Below are 20447 nucleotides of genomic sequence, written 5' to 3'. Positions count from 1 at the left end.
ATAATAATATGACATTATATTCATTTTTTTATTATTCATTTTATTCATTATATTATTTTCTTTGCTTCCTTATGTTATTATTTTGTTCTTTGCTGTGCACTTTTTACTTTAGTCTTTTTTCTCATTTTATCTCCACCACCTCCCCCATGAAGGCTACATTTAAGCATGGAACACACACACATATATATGTATATCTATATATATATATATATATATAGATATAGATATATATAGATAGATAGATAGATAGATAGATAGATAGATAGATATAGATATAGATATAGATACAGAAACACACAAACATTTTGTTGTTTGTTTTATTTTGTTTTGTTTCTTGGAAAAAAACATTTCTCTTTGATCTGGATGTTTTGAAATTTAGCAAAAATGTTCTTATATATCTTCCTTAAGGATCTCTTTATGATGGTGATCAGTAGATTTTTTTTTCTATTTCTACTTTCATTTCTTGTTCTATCACTTCAGGACAATTTTCTTTAATTATTTCTTATATTATGTCAAAATTTGTTTCTTTTTTATCATAACTTTCAGGTAGTGCTTTCAGGGAGACTCTGGATCTCCTTTTCTAGTTGGTCGACTTTCTTTTCATAATCTTTTTTTCTTAGATAGTTTTTAGGTTTTTTTTTTGATAGTTTTAATTTTTCATTAATCTCATTTAGTCTTTTGGGTTCTATAAATATTTTCTGAGTAGGTAGCCATTTAACATTACTTTTTAGAGTAGGAAAGGTTTTTTTTTCTTTTTTTTAACTTCGTGGTTTTTCTCTGAAGATAAACACTGGTTTTCCCTATTCCCATGATGTCTGTAGTTGAGTTCTTTCCCCTTTGCCTATTCATTGTTTTTTAATGAGAACTTATTAGTTTAACCACCTTTAGTCATGGTGTGGGAGTGATGATGTCTCTGGTTTTGCCAAAATTCTTTTTATGACACAGACATGGTACTGATACCTAAAACAGATAGGCTGAAAACAGAGAAAGAAAATTATAGACCAATCTCCCTAATGAATATTGATGCTAAAATCTTAAATAAGATATTAGCAAAAAGACTACAGAAAATCATCTCCAGGATAATACACCATGATCAAGTAGGATTTATACCAGGAATGCAGGGCTGGTTCAATATTAGGAAAACTATCAGTATAATTGGCCATATTAATAATCAAATGAACAAAAACCATATGATCATCTCAATAGACGCAGAAAAAGCATTTGATAAAATCTAACATCCTTTCCTATTAAAAACACTTGAGAGTATAGGAATAAATGGACTTTTCCTTAAAATAATCAGTAGCATCTATTTAAAACCAGCAGTAAGCATCACATGTAATGGGGACAAACTGCAACCATTCTTAATAAGATCAGGAGTGAAACAAGGTTGCCCACTATCACTGTTACTATTCAATATTGTATTAGAAATGCTAGCTTTGGAAATAAGAATTGAGAAAGAGATTAAAGGAATAAGAATAGGCAATGAGGAAATCAAATTATCACTCTTTGCTGATGATATGATGGTATGCTTAGAGAACCCCAGAGACTCTACTAAAAAGTTATTAGAAACAATCCACACCTTTATCAAAGTTGCAGGATACAAAATAAACCCACATAAGTCATCAGTATTCTTATATATCACTAACAAAACCCAACAGTAAGAGTTACAAAGAGAAATTCCATTTAAAGGAACTACTAATTGTATAAAATGTTTAGGAATCTATCTGCCAAGGAAAAATCAGAAACTTTATGAGCAAAACTACAAAACACGTTCCACACAAATTAAGTCTGATATAACCAACTGGAAAAATATTAAATGCTCTTGGATTGGGCAAGCAAATATAATAAAGATGACAATACTACCTAAACTAATCTATTTGTTTAGTGCTATACCAATCAGACACCCAAAAAACTATTTTAATGACCTAGAAAAAATAACAACAAAGTTCATATGGAAAAACAAAAAGTCAAGAATTTCAAGGGAATTAATGAAAAAAAAATCAAATGAAGGTGGCCTAGTTGTACCAGATCTAAAATATATATAATATTTATAAAGCAGCAGTTACTAAAACCATCTGGTATTGGCTAAAAAATAGACTAGTTGATCAATGGAATAGGTCAGGTTCAAAGGACAAAACAGGTAATAACTTTAATAATATAGTGTTTGACAAACCCAAAGATCCCAGTTTTGGGGGTAAGAATGCATTATTTGACAAAAATTGCTGGGAAATTTGGAAATTAGTATGGCAGAAAATAGGCATTGACCCACACTTAACACTGTACACCAAGATAAGGTCAAAATGGGTTCATGACCTAGGCATAAAGAATGAGATTATAAATAAATTGGAAGAGCACAGGATAGTTTATCTCTCAGACCTGTGGAAGAGGGAGGAATTTATGATCAAAGAAGAACTAGAGATCACTATTGACCACAAAATAGAAAATTTTGATGATATCAAATTGAAAAGTTTTTGTACAAACAAAACAAATGCAGACAAGATTAGAAGGGGAACAATAAACTGGGAAAACATTTTTACAGTCAAAGGTTCTGATAAAGGCCTCATTTCCAAAATATATAGAGAATTGACTCTAATTTATAAGAAATCAAACCATTCTTCAATTGATAAATGGTCAAAGGATATGAACAGACAATTCTCAGATGAAGAAATTGAAACTATTTATAGACATATGAAAATATGCTCAAAATCATTATTAATCAGAGAAATACAAATTAAGACAACTCTGACATACCACTACACACCTGTCAGATTGGCTAGAATGACAGGGAAAGATAATGCGGAATGTTGGAGGGGATGTGGGAAAACAGGGACACTGATACATTGTTGGTGGAATTGTGAACACATCCAGCCATTCTGGAGAGCAATTTGGAACTATGCTCAAAAAGTTATCAAACTGTGCATACCCTTTGATCCAGCAGTGTTTCTACTGGGCTTATACCCCAAAGAGATACTAAAGAAGGGAAAGGGACCTGCATGTGCCAAAATGTTTGTGATGGCCCTGTTTGTAGTGGCTAGAAGCTGGAAAATGAATGGATGCCCATCAATTAGAGAATGATTGAGTAAATTGTGGTATATGAATGTTATGGAATATTATTGTTCTGTAAGGAATGACCAGCAGGATGAATACAGAAAGGACTGGCGAGACTTACATGAACAGATGCTAAGTGAAACGAGCAGAACCAGGAGATCATTATATACCTCAACAATGATACTGTTTGAGGATGTATTCTGATGGAAGTGGATCTCTTTGATAAAGAGAGCTAATTCAGTTTCAATTGATCAAAGATGGACAGAAGCAGCTACACCCAAAGAAGGAACACTAGGAAATGAATATAAACTGCTTGCATTTTTGTTTTTCTTCCCGAGTTATTTATACCTTCTGAATTCAATTCTCCCTGTGCAATAAGAAAACTGTTCAGTTCTACACATATATATTGTATCTAAGATATACTGTAACCTATTTAACATGTAAAGGACTGTTTGCCATCTGGTTGAGGGGGTGGAGGGAGGGAGAGGAAAAATCAGAACAGAAGTGAGTGCAAGGGATAATGCTGTAAAAATTTACCCTGGCATAGGTTCTGTCAATAAAAAGTTATTAAAAAAAAAAAAAAGAATTCTCAACCAGAGTTTATTGAATGACCTGTTGCAGTGAGAGAGAGAAGAAGCTCTTACTTCCTCCTGACCAAGTTAATGTATTTTCAAATAGCATTGTTAGGAAAATTTTGTATTTCCATTCCTTTGCTTATAGCCACAGTTTATCCTTATAGCCTATAGCCTTGAAGCCCCTATGTCTTCAAATTCTAATTGTTCTTGCTCTTCTCTCTGAGTTCCAAATAGCTCAAATCTAATCACTATTTTCTGCAAAGGCAATTGAGATATGTAGAATCAGTGATGTTCTTCTTTGGTGTCTTTTCTTCTTTTTAAGTTATGTATTTCTATTGTTGTCCATTGATTCTTTCAGTGCATTCTCCAATTCCTTATCTATTCTGGTAGCACTTTAACATTTACATACCCATTTGTAAATGTTTCAGAAAATTGTTGTCCCAAAGAACCCACACGTGCAAAAATGTTTGTAGCAGCCCTTTTTGTAGTGTCAAAAAACTGGAAACTGAGTGGATGCCCATTCCTTGTGGAATAGCTGAATAAGTTACAATTCTGAATGTAATGGAAAATTCACATAGCATTCTTATTCATTCTTATAACATTCTTATAGAATGAATATTCTATAAGAAACAGTCAGCGAGATGATTTCAGAAAAGCCTGAAGAGACTTACATGAACTGATGCTAAATGAAATAAGCAGAACCAAGAGAACATTGTACACAGTAACAAGATTATATGATGAACACTTGTGATGGATTTACTCTTCAACAATAAGATGATTCAGTCCAATTCCAATCCAATTGTAATGGAGAGAGCCATTTGCATCCAGAAAGAGGACGATGGGAACTGAATATGGAAAACGTATTTTCACCATTGTTGTTGTGTTTGTTAGCTTGCTTGCTTTTTTCTTTCTTATTTTCCCCCTTTTGATCTGATTTTTCTTCTACAGCATAATAAATGTAGAAATATGTTTGGAAGATTTGCATATGTTTAACCTATATTGTATTGCTTGCTGGCTACGGAAGGGGTGAAGAGAGAAGAGAGGGAGAAAAAAAAATTGGAACACAAGAATTTGCAGAGGTGAATATTAAAAACTATCTTTACATGTATTTTTAAAAATAAGAAAGCTATTATTATTTTTTAAATAAATAAAATTGACTGTACAAATTCAAAAAAAAAAGAAAAAGATAAAGAAGACACAATAATGCAAACATGTTCTGACTAACAGGAGAGATGATAACAAAATTGTCACTTTTCAGAATTCTAGACTCCAACATTTCAAAGAATTCTTGGAAACCATCTAGTCCCAAGTATGTTTGTATGGAAAATACTGTAATACTAACCCTAAATTCTGTAAGTTTTTGTTTTTCCTGCTTCTGCTAGAAGGTCATTCCAGTGTCAGGGTTCTCAATGATTACAAAGGAAGACCATCACATTTTGGATCTCTTGAATTTTGAGTAATTTTTCATTACTCTAAATATATTTCTCTAAAACTCTTATCTAGTTCTTGCCTCTGAACAAAACAATGCAAGTATTATACCTGTTCCTTATGACATTTTTTGTTATGTCTGCTTTGATTATCATCCTTTTAATGGGCTACTGCTTTAAAATATGGTACCCAAAATGAACTATAACACTTAAATATGAACTAAGCAGAAGAGTAGCAAGTAAAATTCTCTCTCCATTCTGAAAATTATGTATTTACTAAAAATACTGTGAATTTAATAACCTCAGGTTTAATCATACAAATATTAATTTAGAACCAGAAGGAATATCAAAGGCTAGCTACTGGATACTTCTCATTTTATAGATGATATCACTGAGGCTCAGGGAGGCTGTGAGTTTCCTAAGGGACTTATCTGAACATATTATTTTTAATCCATGAATAGAGAATTCTCTTTCCCTTATGAGGTTTATTCCATAAATATTTTGCCACAGAATAGTATAGCTTCTTAGATTGCGTTTCTGCTACAAAGCACATTTGGTAATGTTCTTTCTTCTTTTGTTCCAGTTCCCGTAATGCAAGCATATACAGAGAATGGGGATAACCTGATGTCAAGGATGCAATCATCTCTGACTATGAGATGTAATAAAGTCATTATTATTCATGTCTATTATATAGCCTGTACCAAAGATCTTAGAAACTTTCTAGAACAGGTCAATATATTTTGTATTCCCAAAATTTGTAAAATTTGCAAAATTTGTGAAATGTGTAAAATAATAAATAGACTGATTCTGTGGCTTCTTTTAACTAATTATATTTCTAGTTAATTGATTTTGCCCTGTAACTGCTTCAATCAAGATTCTTTGTCTCTGAAGGTTGGTAGGTTAAAAAGTTCAGTTGGCCTGTGAGGAGTTAAGCTAAAATTTTGATTCTCCTTTAACCTCTATTCTATTCTTGCCTCAAGCTTATCTACTATCTTTGATGGATGCACTAAATACCAGAAAATCTGGTGTGAAATCTTTATACCACCAAGCTATCCTTCAAGGATTTCTTGTTTGTTATGCAAAAAACATATGGTTTTTTCCATATGTTTTTTTAATCTTGTAAGTAAGTTCAAACAATGAACATTTCTTAGTTAGAGGAAGGAAGGGGTAGTTGATACTAAATTTTCATTCCAATTACAATACAAAAAGTACCAAAACATAAAAAATAGCCACTCATGTAATTTGACTTTTCAGAGCTCCTATGTTTTTCCCAAAGAAATCTCTCTTGGTTCTTTTAGTCTCCATGCTTCATTGACATAAAGATTACATCACAGTATGACAGGCCTTTCTGATATTATCTTGAAAAGCTAATTTCCCTCCATTTCTGTTTCCTAACCACAAAAAATCTAATGGCTTTGATATTAGATTCTGCTATTTTGTCCTATATTTCAGCAGATGAAAGCAGAAACATTGTGTCTACATTCCTAAAGGTAATAATGAATAAGGGACTGACTTGGCGAACCTACTAAAGGGTATTGTCTGATATAAAATGAAAGGAAATTCCCATGCTGTGGAGAAAGAAAACCCAGGAAAAATGAAGTAGATGTTTAATGATATTTAGTTGTGAAAATAAACACAAAGTACACTGTTTTTTCTTACAAGATTCAACCAAAAAGAATCAATAACTGTTGACTTCCTGGTACCAGATGAGGAGAACAAGACTGGTACAGCATGTACCAAGCCTGAGAAGCCATGGCAGTGCACAAGATATGTGCACTGCCATGAAGTCAGCATGAACCATAGTGTTTAAATTGAGAAAGAGGTTCATAATTCCTAAAAGAGAGAAAAACAAGATAATTCATTTTTTATGTGGAAAAATTACTTTCTATTTTCTTATAAATATTAAAAGCTTCTTCTTATATATTTATACATGAATAAATGTCGATGGCATAGCCAGCTGAACCTTGAAGAAACTTCAAGATTCAACTCTGAAAGTAAAAGTGGAAAGAAATTGCTACTCCCTATCTAGCCATGGGGACATTAAGTACACAGACACAGATATGGAGAATGACCATAGAATATGAGATACATAGGTCCATTGGGAAGTTGATTCCTCAGGGTTACACAAGGGATTGTTAGAAGCAAATTGAAGACAACCAAATATTTGCCCAAAGCATCAAAAGCATAAGTCTGTCCACATATGTCCTGTAAGTAAAAGGAAACAGAAACCACAGCCCAGATAAAAATCAATAATTCAGAATTATCTAAGATTTACAAGTCTTCTGATTAAGGAAGGGCATATTGATAATCTATGAAAATATGATTATTTCAGAAGACAGAAACTTCCCTTTCAAAGACTATTCAAGAACACATGGTCTTTCAAATGGCTTTATTTCCCCCCAACATCAAACACCCATATCTCATTCATTGCTCTATCTGAATTTTGTATGTATTTTTCTTTTGTACACATTGAACTACTATTCCATCAAAAAAATTTCTGATTTTTGGAGTGAGGAATGATTTCATTTTTTGCTTTGGTAAATTGAGGCTCCAGCATATTTTCAAGTATGTGGTAGGCACTTTAAAATTGCTTGCTAATGAAAAAGGCAGAGTCAAGATAGTGGAGTAGCAGGTACTCACTTGAACTCTTCCCAATTCCTCCCAAGCACTTTAAAAATAATGCCTCAAATTAAATTCAATAGCAGCAGGAACAACAAAAGATGTGAGTAAAATAACATTGTAGCCCAAGACAACTTAGGAGATTGGCAGGAAAGGCCTGTCTTACTTGGATACTAATCACCTCAGGGAGGCAGTGCAGGAAGAACTGACTCTGCTTTGGGGTTGGCTGCTATAAATTACAGACGGTAGAGGATTAGACAAGTGTTATGAATAACATTACAGGGAATCCTCTGCAGGCACTAGAAAAAGGACATTGTTTTATTATGTAGAATGATCCTTGTGGCTGTTCACCAGAAAGCAAGGATCCCTGTATAAGGTTCATAGCATAGAAGAGCACTATCTCTTCCAATTAAGTGATCAATGAAAAAAATATATATATATATACATATATATGAAGGAAGGTGAACTAACAAACAATTCCAGATCTAAAACTGTACTAAACAGTAGTATTAATCAAAATAATCTGATATCTCTAAGAAATAAAGGGGAGTGGATTAATGGAAAAGATTAGATACATAAAACACAACAGTAAATACTTGTTTGATAAATGTAAAGATCTTTTTGGATAAGAATTCATTATTTGACAAAAACTACTGGGAAAGCTGGAAAATGATTTGGCAGAAATTAAGTATAAACCTATATGTCACACCATATACCAAGATGAGATCAAGATAGATACATGATTTAGAAATAGAATTTTATGTCATAAAAAATAGGAGAGCACTGAATAACTTACTTGTAAAATCTATAAATAAGAGGAAAGTTTATGTGCAAATTATTGATTCAGGGCATTACAGGATATAAAATATATAATAATAAATGCAAAAATGTTTTACATGCAACCAGGGAAAATAAAAAGATTAAATAAAAGGAAAAAAAATTATTTTTACAATTTATTGGGAAAAAAACTTTTAATATATTAAAAAGTAAAAATTTTTCAGAATTTAACTGAATGAAAATGAAGTAACATGAATTGTCATTGGATCTGGGGAATGCTTTTGTTATATTTAGGAAGAGTCAGCATATTTCTTTATATACATACCTCATTGCATTGCAAAACAGACATTCATTTTGATATGTTTTACCATTCTTGCCACAGAGAGGATCCAACTCTTTGGTGCACTGGTATGGTATTTGGTTTACATACTTGGTACAGTCAGGCTGACAGAATCACAAAAACATATAGTTCAAATGACATATCATTAATAATTTGGCTTGAGACCCACCGTGCTAGAGTCAAAATAAACAACAAATTGAGATATCAAGGTGTCTTTCACCTCTGGAGAAGAAATCACAGTATTAAGAGGAGAAAAGCTGTGGATTTAAAGGTTATATCTGGAACCCTAAGGTTATCTTTCAAGCAAGTCAGCAAGTCATTTTGGGCCTTTAAATACTGCCTATCCTTTAGAAACTTGCCAAATCCCACATTCAATTTTAAACCTTCTCAATTCTATCTAACCACAACTCCTCTCATCTTTTCCTAAATTTCTACAATAATTTAGGTCTTTCCAACTCAGTTTTGTACTTGGAAATATACTATATCATCTGGTTTAGTGATTTAACTAACACAGAAGTAAATGTCTTATCTTCCCATTCGGATTTTTTTATTTGGAATTATTACTAATTATCTTTATTTGGTAGCTAGACCAAATCTTAAGAGTTGAAAAGACTTGACAAGAGTTCTTTATCTTACATAAGGAAGGCAAAGTCCAGAGATATTTGTCATTTGAACTCAGCTCCTCTGACTCTAAGTCTAAAGACACTGAACTCTAAAGTTACCCTGGCTTTCCACTATCTCACAATACTACCTATGCTATCTCCCTCCAAAGAAATTAAAACACATCTAAGTGTATCCAAAACACTAGCTTAAAATTTATTGAATTGAATTAAACTGAATAGATCTGAGCTGAGCTGCATTGTATGTAATGAATGGATGATTCCTCTTCCACTGATTAGACAGAATAGAAAATCATTCCAACTAATTCATGAAAACAATTACAGATTATAATTGAAGAACTTAAAGCTTACATTTCATTCTCACCATAAAATGGGGACCATAACCTAGTGGAAAATGAGAGGTGAGAAGAAACTTTGAATTGTCTACAGATACCTAAAATCTGTATGAACAGTAAAAATTTTGCTAGCTTGTTTCTGATTTAACTATCAGCTTGACCATTTACTTGAATTCACCCTTGAGACAATTTTCTACATATTTATTTTAATTTTCCATTTCTTACTAGCCTCTTAATTGATATGTAATCTTATATTTTTTTACTTTCTGCAGAACTTATCCTGTTATCTCTATATCTCCATTTTAAACTATATCATTTTATTATTTAAAAAAAATGTTATCTATTCCCAAAGACTATCTCTACCCCAATAGAAACTTTTCTTGTAACAAAAATTCAAAGCAAATTTAGGCAATGCATTGTCCTGATTTGAAAATGTATACTTCATTCTGTTTCTGTTGTGCTGTTCCTCTGTTGAGAGAGGAGCAATTAGCCTCCCCCAAAAAAATGATTTTTTTTTCTTGGATCTGCCTTTTGTGCTCTCTGTTCACTCAAAATATGTCAAGCTTATCTGAATTATTCACAGGAATAGATCACTGCATATATTATATTATTATATGCATATTGTGATGGATAAGTTTGTTAATTTTCTAGTGGATTTTTTATTTTACTAATTTTGGAGATAAGGCATGTTTTTGAAAGGAAAGGGCATATTAAAATATTCAGAATTTTTAAAAATCTTGATCTTTTTCAAAGTTAAAGGCTGTTGTAATTAAAGAGCTCTGTTCACACCATTAAATCTCTATTAAAAAAATTAAGAAAGTGAGAAAAACTTACCATATCTTTTTCCTTTTTATTAAAAAGCCCTGCAAGAAAAACAAAATGCAAGAGATCATATTTTATACTTTTGGATGAAGTAATTTTATCTTTAGATGGAATGAACCTAACAGAATACTCTTTCAGTATTCAGGAATCTATGAAAGGCCTATGCAGAGGGCCTACATAGATTGTATTTATGTGGTCTGATTGTCTAACCTTACCTCAACCAGCAAAAAATAAATGATAAGATAGATAACATGAGGCCTGTGGTCACCCTAAATTATTTGAGACAGTGTAGATTTCTGTATATGTTGTTCTTTAGAATCAGTTTTGTAGGAAAAAAAAATTCTCAACTAGAAGGATGCTTTTGTACTAAAACTTTCTCTTGATTCAATGCAAATAAAACTTTATTCAAAACTGCTAACTAATACATTATACAGGAATTATTATTTTCATTGACTTAGAGATCATCAGAGTAGGGAGAGGCCTTACATAACATCTTATTCTGCTTCTCCATTTTATACAAGGGGTAACTGAAACCAGTTGATGAAATTTGCCCAAATTTATAGCAAGTAAGCAGCAAATCAAAGTCACAATTGCTAACTCCCAATCCCATGCTCTTTCCTCCACACAATATTGCCATCAATATATGTAATGATGCATGTCATGTATCAAAGACATTAAACTCACCAATTTAGGAAATCACAATTTAAAAGCGAAAAAGACTTCACAATTTGGTCTACACATTAAAAAGTCCCAAAAAAGAAAGGAACAATTTATTTTAAGCAGCAGGTAGCAATAGTTCTTCACAAATGTTTCTGAAAGATTAATGGATTCCTACCAATGATTTAGAAATTTACTGACCTGAGGAAACAGTTAGTATCAAGAAGAAAAGCCCGAAGAGGACCATCTTTATGAATTGAAAGCAGATTATTCAGTCTCTGACAAGTTCCTGAGTTCTCTGTGAAGAGAAAAAAAATAGACTCCTACAAATCTAAGAATAGTTTTTCATTAAAATGGGACATTTATCCAAGCCTTTCATATATGAAGGTCTATAAAAATTAAATTCTTTATTCTCTCACTTCCCACCTCCACAATGTTTGTAGTAAAAAATCCACTCTCCCTCCTAATCCCGGACCAGGAACTTCAAACCAGAAAAAAGTTAATACTATTCCTCTATGCCTCAGAGACAAAATTGTGAAGATAAGCATTGTTTTCTATATAATACTCTGTCAATTCCTGAGGAAGGAGATTAGGTAAAGTAGAATATGTAATACCATGCCCATGATCAATCTTGTGCCTCTCCCTTCCCCCTCCCCCCAGGAAATACAACCTTGACAAGTTTGCAGAAGAGTCAAAGTTAAAAAGATGTCTAAACAGAAAAGAACAGAGCAGAATTGGAGGGGATAGGCAAGGTCTCAGTTGCTGTCTCCAAGTGACTTACCTCAAAGAGAAGAAGAAATAGATGAGAAGTGGAAATGGTCTATTTCGCTTTTCCTAGTGTAACACCAAAATACTCTGGTATTTTGCTGATAACAATATCTCCTGACAGACAGGCAAAGAGGGAAGTCAGGCTGTTCTTAAAGGAGTAAGGATGTGGGAGGATAGAGAACAAAGAGGCAACAAGTTCTCTACCCACAGGCTATATATAGATTATCTGGTTTTATCAACATTTATAACTTAGCCGGAGGCTGAAGGAATATGAAATAAAGAAAAGAGGTCTAGGAAGAAGTGTGAGAGGCATGAATAAAAATATTTAAAGAAGTTAAGTGGGGTGAAAGGAGGAGCAGGGTACAGGAGAAGGGTACAGGAAGGAGATAAAGGGAGCTAAGAGCAAAGCAATAGAAAAAGAAGAAAGAGAATAGTAAAAAAAGATCCAGAAAAGAGGTGAAACCCATGAATCTCAAAAAATATAGATATGACAGACCTCTAAAGAAATTTGAATAAGGTTAAAAAGGAATATATCTTTTTTCTTAGAGGTACATGGCATTACATAAAATTGGTCATTTATTAGGACAGGAAAAACTATACAGTGAAATGCAAAAAGGCAGAAATATAAAATACAACCTTTTCATATGGTGATTCAATAAAAATTACCTGTAATAAAGAACAATGAAAAGATTGACTAAGAACTAATTGACTAAGAACTATAACCCTCTAGTATTTGACAAGCCCAAAAGCCTCACTTTGGGGGATAAGAATTCACTATTTGACAAAAACTGTTGGGAAAATTGGAAATTAGTATGGCAGAAAGTAGGCATTCACCCACACTTAACACTGTATACCAAGATAAGGTCAAAATGGATTTATGATCTAGACATAAAGAATGATGCTATAAACAAATTAGAAGAATATAGGGTAGTTTATCTCTCAGATTTGTGGAGGAGGAAGTAATTTGTGACCAAAGAAGAACTAGAGATCATTGTTAATCACAAAATAGATAATTTTGATTATATCAAGTTAAAAGGGGGTTGTACAAACAAAACTAATACAGATAAGATTAGAAGTGAAGCAATAAAGTGGGAAACCATTTTTACATCCAAAGGACCTGATAAAGGCCTAATTTCTAAAACATATAGAGGATTGACTCAAATTTATAATAATTCAAGCCATTCTCCAATTGATAAATGGTCAAAGGATATGAACAGACAATTTTCAGATGAAGAAATTGAAACTATTGGTAGCCACATGAAAAGGTGCTCCAAATTTCTATTGATCAGAGAAATGCAAATTAAGACAACTTTGAGATACCACTACACACCTGTCAGATTGGCTAAGATGACAGGAAAAGATAATTATGAATGTTGGAGGAGATATGGGAAAACTGGGACACTGATATTTTGTTAGTGGAACTGTGAATAGATCTAGCCATTCTGGAGAGCAGTTTGGAACTATGATCAAAACATTATCAAACTGTACATATCCTTTGATTCAGCAGTGTTTCTACTGGGCTTATATCCCAAAGAGATCTTGAAGGAGGGAAAGGGACCCACATGTGCAAAAATGTTTGTTGCAGTCTTGTTTGTAGTGGCAAGAAACTGGAAACTGAGTGGATGCCCATCAATTGGAGAATGGCTGAATAAATTATGGTATATGGTTGCTATGGAATACTATTGTTCTGTAAGAAATGACCTGCATGATGATTTCAGAGAGGTCTAGAGAGATCTACATGAATTGATAAGTGAAATGAGCAGAACCAGGAGATCATTATATACGGCAACAATACTATACGACAATCAATTCTGATGGGTGTGGCTGTCATCAACATTGAGATGATTCAAACCAGAGAGCCATTTACATCCAGAGAGAGAACCATGGGAACAAAATGTGGAAAACAACATAGAATTCTCACTCTCTGTTGTTATTTGCTTACATTTTGTTTTCTCTCAGTTTTTCTTTTTCTTCCTTCTTGATCTGATTTTTCTTATGCAACAAGATAACTGTATAAATATGTATATATATATATTGGATCTAACATGTATTTCAACATATTTAACTTGTATTAGACTACTTGTCAGCTAGCGAGGAGGTGGGGAGAAGGAGGGGAAGATTTGGAGCAAAAGATTATGCAAGGGTCAATGTTGGAAAAATTGCCCACACATATGCTTTGTAAATAAAAGGCTTTAATAATTAAAAAAAAAAAAAAAAGAACTAATTGGAAATAAAGCAATCTAATCCTAGGGGCAGCAAGATGATGCAATGGATAGAGCACTGGTCCTGAAGGCAGTAGTAACTTAATTCAAACCCAGACTCAGACATTAAACATTTACTAGTTATGTGATCTTAGACAAGTCATTTAACCCCCCAGTTGTCTCACATACACATAAATCTAATCCTAAATAATAAGTGGATTAAACAAACATTATAGAAACAATCAATAATTTCATCAAAAATTCAACAATGAGAAAATACACCAAAACTTGTGGAGAAATTGATATCTATAAATGCTTACATGAATAAAATAAAAAAATAAAGAGATAAATTAATTGGGCGTGCAACTAAAAAAGCAAAAAAAAAAAAATTCTAAATTAAATACCAAATTAGAAATCCTAAAAAATCAGAGATTAGTAAAATTGAAGGTGAAAAAAAAACTATTGAACTAGTAAATAAAATTAAGAGCTGATTTCATTTAAAAAAAGAAAATAAATAAACTTTTGGTTGATTTGATTTTAAAAAAGGAATGCAGAAATCCAAATTACAATTACCAAAATCAAAGGGGAGAATTTGTTACCAATGAAGAGAAATTAAAACAATAATTAGGAGCAATTTTGCCAACTGTGTGCCAATAAATCTGATAATCTAAGTGAAATGAATAGTTACAAAAATATAAATTGTCCAGATTAACAGAAATAAAATAATATGCTTAACCACATTAAAGAAAAAAGAAACTGAACTTGCCATCAATGAAGTTCTTAAGAAAAAAATCTCTTGGGTCAGATGGATTTACAAGAAAATTCTATTAAATGCTATTAAATATTTAAAAAGCAATTATTGCAATACTGTGTAAACTATTTGAAAAAACAAGAAGAATCCTTTCAAATTCTTTTTTTTTTTTTGGTCACAAATGTGATGTTGATACTTATAAGAAAACTATAGCCATAATTGAACAAATTGACACACATATCACTTGATTATCTCAATTAATGAAGAAAAAGTTTTTGAAAAAACTACAATACCCGAGGTGGACCCAAAATGGCAGAGAAGACACACATCTTTTTCTGAGCTCTTCCCACAACCCTCAGATTAATTAGCAAATCCAGCCTCTGAATTAGTTCTGGACTGGCAGAAGCCATAGATCTTGAGAGTGTAATAAATTACCAGCAGATGATAATTTCAATGATCTCTGGGAAAGGTCTGTTCAATCAGGCATGGAGAGAAATGGGCCAAGTGCAAGCAGGTTAAGGACAGAGGCTGAGCACAGGCAGCGCACAGTCCCAGGAAGGTGTAGGCTCCACACTCTGGAGAATCTACAGGAAGGAACATACAGCAGTGTTGGCTGCTCTGCCCTGGATACAAGCTAGTAAATCAGCAGAGAAGTTATAAAATATCCAACACAAACACAAAAGGTAAATAGTGAAACCCCCAAAATGCCAGAATTTCATGGGATCTGGCCATGCTCACCCAGCACCTGAAGTCAGTCAGCACTGACTCAGCATAGTTGCTGTCACCACTTATAGAAGAAGCTTGGACAATCTCCCTTGTCCTAAAAACAGATTTCAACTTTTTAAAATAAAATGAGCAAAAAAGAAAAAAGAACTCTGACCATATTTTTTTTTGGTGAAAGAGAAGATTAGATTTCAAACTCTGAGGTCACTAAAAGCAGATCGTCTCCAGATGAAGAGCCAAAAGGTGCTATAAATTGGTTCCCATATCACAAGGCTCTCTTGGAAGAAATTGAAAAGATCTTAAAAGAGAGCTTGAAGGAAAATGGGGAAAAGAAATGAGAACTTTGCAAGAACGTTTGTTATGTTGTGTTATGGGATAGAACTCTGAACTTCAAATAAAGGATTCTTATAGGATACTAAGTCAATGGAATTGATAGAGACAATAGTTATCTAATTTAGCATGGTTCAGTATGATTGATTTAATCCTATAAAAAGATGTTATGGGCCAGAACTTGAAACAACGTACTAAGTGAAATTGAGGAGACAATGGTTAAATCTAGTTTAGTATTGATTTAATACTATAACAAATAATGATTTCTTAGTGATATAATGATTGCTGTATACTCAGTGTGGGGTGTATAAGCTAAAAGCTCTCAGGGTCAAAAAAGGACAAATGCATTAGAGGCTCTCGGAGGCTGAGACAAATTCATTCCATTGTCCACTTTTGTGGTGACTGGAAGTTGAAGCACCAATCTTTGAAGTCAGGGAGATTCAGGAGCCAGAGAAGGCAGGTGGGAGCTCAAGCTCTCAGAACCAAGGAGAGAGATAGGCCTCCAGAAAACTAGCAGATCCCCAAGGGACGGAGACAAGACTTTGAAAGAGATAATAAAGGATTTGGACTTTAACACCTGGCTACACTCTTGTGGTGATTACTTTAAACTGAAACGAAGGCTGCTCCCAAAAGCCCCCCCAAGAAACCTGTTCTCAGAGAACATTAGAGGTTTGGAAAAGGAAACAAAGAAATCATCTGAAGAAAAATCCTTACAAAATAGATTTGGTGAAATGGAAAAAAGCATATAATAATTTAGAAAATAGATTTGACTATTGGAAAATAGAAATAGAAAAAGAAAACAACTCTATGAAAAACAGAATTTGTCAAATGGAAAAAGAAAACAAATCCCTGAAAAACAGAATTTGTGAAGTGGAAAAAAAATTAATAGAACAAAACAACTCACTAAAAATTCAATTGGCTAAATATAAAAAGAACTAAAAGAGGTAAATGAAGAAAATAATTCATTAAAAATCAGAACCGAACAAATGAAAATGAATGACTCAATGAGACATCAGGAATTAGTTAAATGAAACCAAAAAAAAAAAAGGAAAAGAAAAAAAAAAAAGAAAATGTAAAATACCTATTTGGGAAAACAACTGATCTGGAAAATAGACCTAGGAGAGACAAAAAAAAAAAAAAAAAAAAAAAAAAAAGGATTATTGGATTTTCTGAAAACCATGATTAAAAAAAAAAAAGAACCTTGACATTATCTTACAGGTAATCAAAGAGAACTGCCCAAAATGAAAACTTCTAAATTTCAGAACTATTTGACCAAGGAAAAAATGTTTCAAGCAGCCAGAAAGAAACAATTAAAGTACTGAGGAGCCACAATAAGGATTCTTAAAGACGTAGGAGCTTCCACCTTAAAGGACTGAAGAGTTTGGAATCTGATATTCCAAAAGGCAAAGGAACTTGGAATGTAGCCATGAATAAACTACCCCACTAAACTGAGCATTTCCTTTCAGGGAAGAAGAAGAACATTCAATGAAACAGGTGAATTTAATTTATTTATAATTAAAAGACCAGAGCTGAACAAAAACTTGACCTCCAAATATAGAACTCAGGAGAAACATAAAAAAATTAAAAAGAAAAGAACTATTGAGAACTATTTCTTTGTTATGGGTACACATAGAGGGTGCATGTATAATTTGATTTTACTGTTATAATATTAAAAAAAAAACAACTAGAAGTAGAATGGGGATTCTCCTGGAAAAAGGAAAAAGTGGAGGTAAAATGAGGGAAATTAATTGAGGGGGAAAAGAGAGGGAGATGAACATTGTGTGAATCTTACTCTCATCAGATTTGGCTCAAAGAGAGAACATTAGACATATTTGGTTTTGCAAAGAAACTTCTCTCACCTTATAGGAAAGTTATGGAGGAAAAGGAAAAGAAAAGGGGGAGGCTAACAGAAGGGCAAAGAGAAATAGTAGAAGAAAGATATAAAAAAAAAAGGAAGGGGCTATAAAGAGGGAGAGTTCCTTGAGGCAAGTGGAACTCATAAGCAAAATACTAGGGAGGAGGGAAAGGGGGAAAGGAAAGAGAAAAACATAATTTGGGGTAAATAAGATGGGGGGGGGGAATACAGAATTATTCATTTTAACTGTGAATGTGAATGGGGTAAACTCTCCCATAAAATGGAAGGGGATAGCACACTGGATTTACAGCCAGAATCCTAAAATATAGTGTTTACATGAAACACATTTAAAGCAAAGTGATACATACTGAGTAAAGGTAAAAGGCTGGAGCAGAATCTATTATCCTTCAGTCAAAGTAAAAAAAAAAAAAAAAAAAAAAAAAAGTAAGGGTAGCCATCATGATCCCAGCTCAAACAAAAGCAAAAATGGATCTAATTAAAAGACATAAGGAAGGAAACTATATCTTCCTAAAGGGTACCATAGATACCATGTATATCAATTAATATACATATAGGCACCAAATGGTATAGCAACTAAATTCCTAAAGGAGAAGCTAAGAGAGCTGCAAGACAAAATAAATAGCAAAACTATAATAGTGGGGGATCTCAACCTTGCTCTCTCAGAACTAGATAAATTGAACCACAAAATAAATAAGAAAGAAGTTAAGGCAGTAAATAGAATACTAAAAAAGTTAGGTATGGCAGATATTTAGAGAAAATTGAATGGAGACAGAAAGGACAACACTTTCTTTTTGGCAGTTCATGGAACCTATACAAAAATTGACCATATATTAGGACATAATTATTGATTACAAATTAGATAATTTTTATTATATTGTTAAAAGGTTTTTGTAGAAACAAAACTAATGCAGATAAAGTTACAAGGGAAGCAACAAACTGGGAAAATATTTTTACATTCATAAGGTTCTGATAAAGGCCTCATTTCTAAAATATATAGAGAATTGAACCAAATTTACAATAGTTTAAACCATTCTCCAATTGTTCATATCAAAGGATATGAACAATTTTCAGATGAAGAAACTGAAACTATTTGTTGTCACATGAAAAGGTGCTCCAAAACATTATTGATCAGAAAAATGCAAATTAAGACAACTCTGAGATACCACTACACACCTGTCAGATTGGTTAAAATGACAAGAAAAAATAATGATGAATGTTGGAGGGTACGTAGGAAAACTGGGACCCTGATACATTATTGGTGGAACTATGAATGGATCCAACCAAGGTGCTCCAAAACATTATTGATCAGAAAAATGCAAATTAAGACAACTCTGAGATACCACTACACACCTGTCAGATTGGTTAAAATGACAAGAAAAAATAATGATGAATGTTGGAGGGTACGTAGGAAAACTGGGACCCTGATACATTATTGGTGGAACTATGAATGGATCCAACCATTCTGGAGAGTAGTTTGGAACTATGCTCAAAAAGTTATCAAACTGTACATATTCATTGATCCAGCAGTGTTTCTACTGGGCTTATATCCCAAAGAGATCTTAAAGGAGGGAAAGGGACACACATGTGCAAAAATGTTTATGATAGCCCTCTTTGTAATGGCAAGAAACTGGAAACTGAGTGGATGCCCATCAATTGGAGAATGGCTGAATAAATTAATGTATATGAGTGCTATGGAATACTATTGTTCTGTAAGAAATGACCAGCAGGATGATTTCAGAGAGGATTGGAGAGACCTACATGAACTGATGCTAAGTGAAATGAGCAGAGCAAGATCTTTATACACAGCCACAAGACTATATGATGATCAATTCTGATGGACATGGCTCTCTTCACCATTGAGATGATTCAAACCAGTTCCACTCATGCAGTGATGAAGAGAGCCATCCACACCTCGAGAGAGAACCATGGGAACAGAGTGTGGAACACAATATAGCATTCTCACTGTCTCTGTTGTTATTTACTTGCATTTTGTTTTCTTTCTCAGTTTTTCTTTTTCTTCCTTCTTGATCTGACTTTTCTTGTGCAACAAGATAACTGTATAAATATATATACATACATGTTAGAGCCAATATATTTCTACATATTTAACATGTATTGGACTGCCTGTCAGCTAGGGAAGGGTTGTGGAGAAGGAGGGGAGAATTTGGAATAAAAGGTTATTCCAAGGGTCAGTGTTGGAAAAATTACCCATGCATATGCTTTGTAACTAAAAAGCTTGAATCATAAAATAAATAAATAAAAAGACAAAAAAAAGATAAAAAGCAAGAAAAAAATGATTTATTGTGATATCACAAAAAAAGGCAACTTCCAACAGACCAAGTTTTAGTAGACGAATGCAAAGCTGAAACTGAAAAACACAAAATTACATACACCCTAAATGCAGACATCCCCCCAACATTTTTTTCCTCCCATTGTCTGCAGGAGTCCAGGTTTACACTCTAAAAGTGGAAATCTATCCAAGAAACAAAAGAATACTAGTAAATAACAAATTCTTTACCCATTAAGTATTTAAATGCTAACTAAGAGATGGAGGGGAACAAGAAGTAAATATTCCTCC

General features: G+C 33.0%; 1 protein-coding gene across 3 annotated transcripts; it reads right to left on the bottom strand.

The window, feature by feature from the left end:
* Positions 1-274: 274 nt before the first annotated feature.
* Positions 275-12196, bottom strand: LOC127550242 (caltrin-like protein 1). 3 transcript variants are annotated; one of them, XM_051978970.1, is made up of 5 exons: positions 12002-12196; positions 11422-11518; positions 10576-10604; positions 8772-8890; positions 275-974 (listed from the first exon to the last, which is right to left on the bottom strand). In XM_051978970.1, exons 2-5 carry the CDS (start codon positions 11465-11467, stop codon positions 935-937), a joined length of 234 nt encoding a protein of 77 aa, XP_051834930.1. In that variant the 5' UTR covers positions 11468-11518; positions 12002-12196; the 3' UTR covers positions 275-934. The 3 variants fall into 3 exon arrangements, with proteins under 3 accessions (XP_051834930.1, XP_051834928.1, XP_051834929.1); XM_051978968.1 differs by lacking the exon at positions 275-974 and adding an exon at positions 6644-6883 and having other exon boundaries at positions 12002-12152; XM_051978969.1 differs by lacking the exons at positions 275-974; positions 12002-12196 and adding exons at positions 6644-6883; positions 11891-11985.
* Between the last annotated feature and the right edge of the window lie 8251 nt (positions 12197-20447).

The sequence above is a fragment of the Antechinus flavipes genome, chromosome 2 (genome assembly GCF_016432865.1).
Source record: "Antechinus flavipes isolate AdamAnt ecotype Samford, QLD, Australia chromosome 2, AdamAnt_v2, whole genome shotgun sequence".
NCBI lineage: Eukaryota > Metazoa > Chordata > Mammalia > Dasyuromorphia > Dasyuridae > Antechinus > Antechinus flavipes.
Note: the sequence above shows the minus strand (reverse complement) of the source record. Positions and strands in the feature narration are given on the sequence as shown.

Coding starts and splice junctions, on each gene's coding strand:
- LOC127550242 (XM_051978968.1), bottom strand. CDS start 11,467: ATGGTCCTCTTCGGGCTTTTCTTCTTGATACTAACTGTTTCCTCAG. Junction 10,605..11,421: donor GATACTAACTGTTTCCTCAG/GTCAGTAAATTT, acceptor TTTTTCTTGCAG/GGCTTTTTAATAAAAAGGAA. Junction 6,884..8,771: donor CTGTTTTGCAATGCAATGAG/GTATGTATATAA, acceptor TCTCTCTTTTAG/GAATTATGAACCTCTTTCTC.